This window comes from Plasmodium gonderi, assembly GCF_002157705.1.
Source record: "Plasmodium gonderi DNA, contig: Pgo-contig_897, whole genome shotgun sequence".
In the NCBI taxonomy this organism is placed as follows: Eukaryota; Apicomplexa; class Aconoidasida; order Haemosporida; family Plasmodiidae; genus Plasmodium; species Plasmodium gonderi.
The window spans coordinates 1-2107 of record NW_021629561.1 but is presented as its reverse complement, the minus strand read 5'-3'; the positions used below and the strand labels follow the sequence as shown (position 1 = coordinate 2107).

The 2107-nt window shown below is 20.0% G+C and overlaps 1 protein-coding gene across 1 annotated transcript; it reads left to right on the top strand.

Annotated features, from left to right (window-relative positions):
- Positions 1-1008: 1008 nt before the first annotated feature.
- PGO_004440 (variable surface protein) lies at positions 1009-2107 on the top strand (the record flags this gene model as incomplete). The annotated part of the gene is made up of 2 exons (XM_028691481.1): positions 1009-1050; positions 1192-2107. Coding segments are annotated over 2 exons (958 nt in total), but the record flags the coding sequence as incomplete, so codon positions are not given.

Here is a 2107-nt window from a genome sequence, read left to right as displayed (position 1 = left end):
ATAATGAATATATTCATTAAAAACTCTAACTTATATTATGCTACATATGAAGAAACAAAAAAAAAGGAAATTGTGTATTATTTTTTTTTTAGTATTTGTAAGTAATTTATTTTAAAATTGTGTAAAATTTTATATTATAATTATTTAAAAAAGACTCTAGGTAATATATGCATTTTCATATTTTATATATTTGTTTTTATTACAACACAAAATAAATATATAAAAAAAAAGGCTCACTTTGGTAAACGTCTATGACATTATCTTATATATAATATAGATAGAATAGACATATATGTAGGTGTTGTTCCAGTTATACTTATAATCCACTAACATAACAATATAATAATATTAAAAATGTAGAAATAACAAAATATGATATTCGTGAGAAAAAATATTTACGCACAAAATTTATACATTCATATTTATTAAAATATTATTACTTTACGTTTTAAAATTATTAATGTATAATCTAAATGTATATAAATTTTTTTTCGAACATTAATAATATTATTACTATTATTATAAATTTAAGGATATAATATTTAAAATTGGCATAAAAAATGTTTATATCATAATTAACACCTTGTAATATTTATATATTAACATTATATTAAAAGGCTAAATACACATGTGAATGTACGCACAATACAAAATTAGGTATATTTTTTGGTTATTATGCAGTTTTTTATTTTATATTATGTTAATTATTTTGTATAATTTTTAACTGATGGAATATATTAAAATTTATTTTTCCATCTAATGTAATTATATATGTGTAATTCTAATGTTATTTGTGATTACAGTGTATGTATTTCTTACAAATTTTATAACATGTGATATTAATACCATATTTATACATAACTAATATGTTATTATCATATATAATTTTATTTTATTGGCCATGTGCATATTTATTATACCAGCAGCCAACTAATTTAATATGTTAAATATTTATCTATTATTTCATATGCTTAAATATACAAATATATCACTATTTATTACAATTAAATGGATAATACTATGAATTATTATGAACTACTTTATACTGAGGTATATTTAATGTTATTATTCATATATTATACTTTTCATAAATTACTATGATACATTATACTTATGTCAAGTCAAACACAAAATAGCATAATAATCATAAACAAATATATATATTTTTATATTTCATACATTTTTTTACAGATACCCTCTTTACAAACTAAGGAATTTTATAACTTTTATAATAAATTTAATAGTGTATTATCTCATGATGCTAATAATGGCAATGCTTGTGAATTTAGTCACATAATAGAATCTGTTCGACAAAACGTTAAAGATCTTTATAAACAACTGAATTGCAATTTAAAATTCTTGTACGATGATAATAACACTTATTTTAAGAATATGAAAGCTGAAAAAACACGTTATTGTTTTTATTTAAAATATTGGTTTCATGATCGCATAATTCATGAAAATAAAAAAGAACAAGAAGTGAAAATTTTCTTAAAAGATTGGACAAAAATAAAAAATAAATTAATTAATGTCACCGAGTGCAATTTCATCAATATGAATTCGAATGAATTTATTTTGTTAAAAAAGGTGTATGACCTATTATTATTTTATGATAAATACGATAAAAATTTAAATATTAGTAATGATGAAATATCAGGTTCAAAATATTGCTCATATATTAGTGAGGCAAATATATTTTATCAATTCATTAAAAGTAAATGTGATAATGCTGAAGATGAAGCAAATTATTGCCCAGAATATTTAAAATACATAAAGGAATATATTGATTCAGATAGACTTAGTTTATTGGAATGCAAAAGTGAAAAAAAGGATATAGTACTTACTGATAGTGAACTTAATGAATATAGAGATATAATACAAAGTGATACAGAACTTACTTCAGAACAGAAAATTCAGCTATTGAATATGTATGAAAGGAAACCTACTAATATTGACTCATTAAAATCTTCAACTAATGCTACCATAACAACACTAGGTACACTGTTAGGAATGTTTTCAATTATTTTCCTTTTTTTTAAGGTTTATTTACATTCATTTATAATATATGGTTATTTTATGAAAAAATGTAAGATAAATTTTTATATGA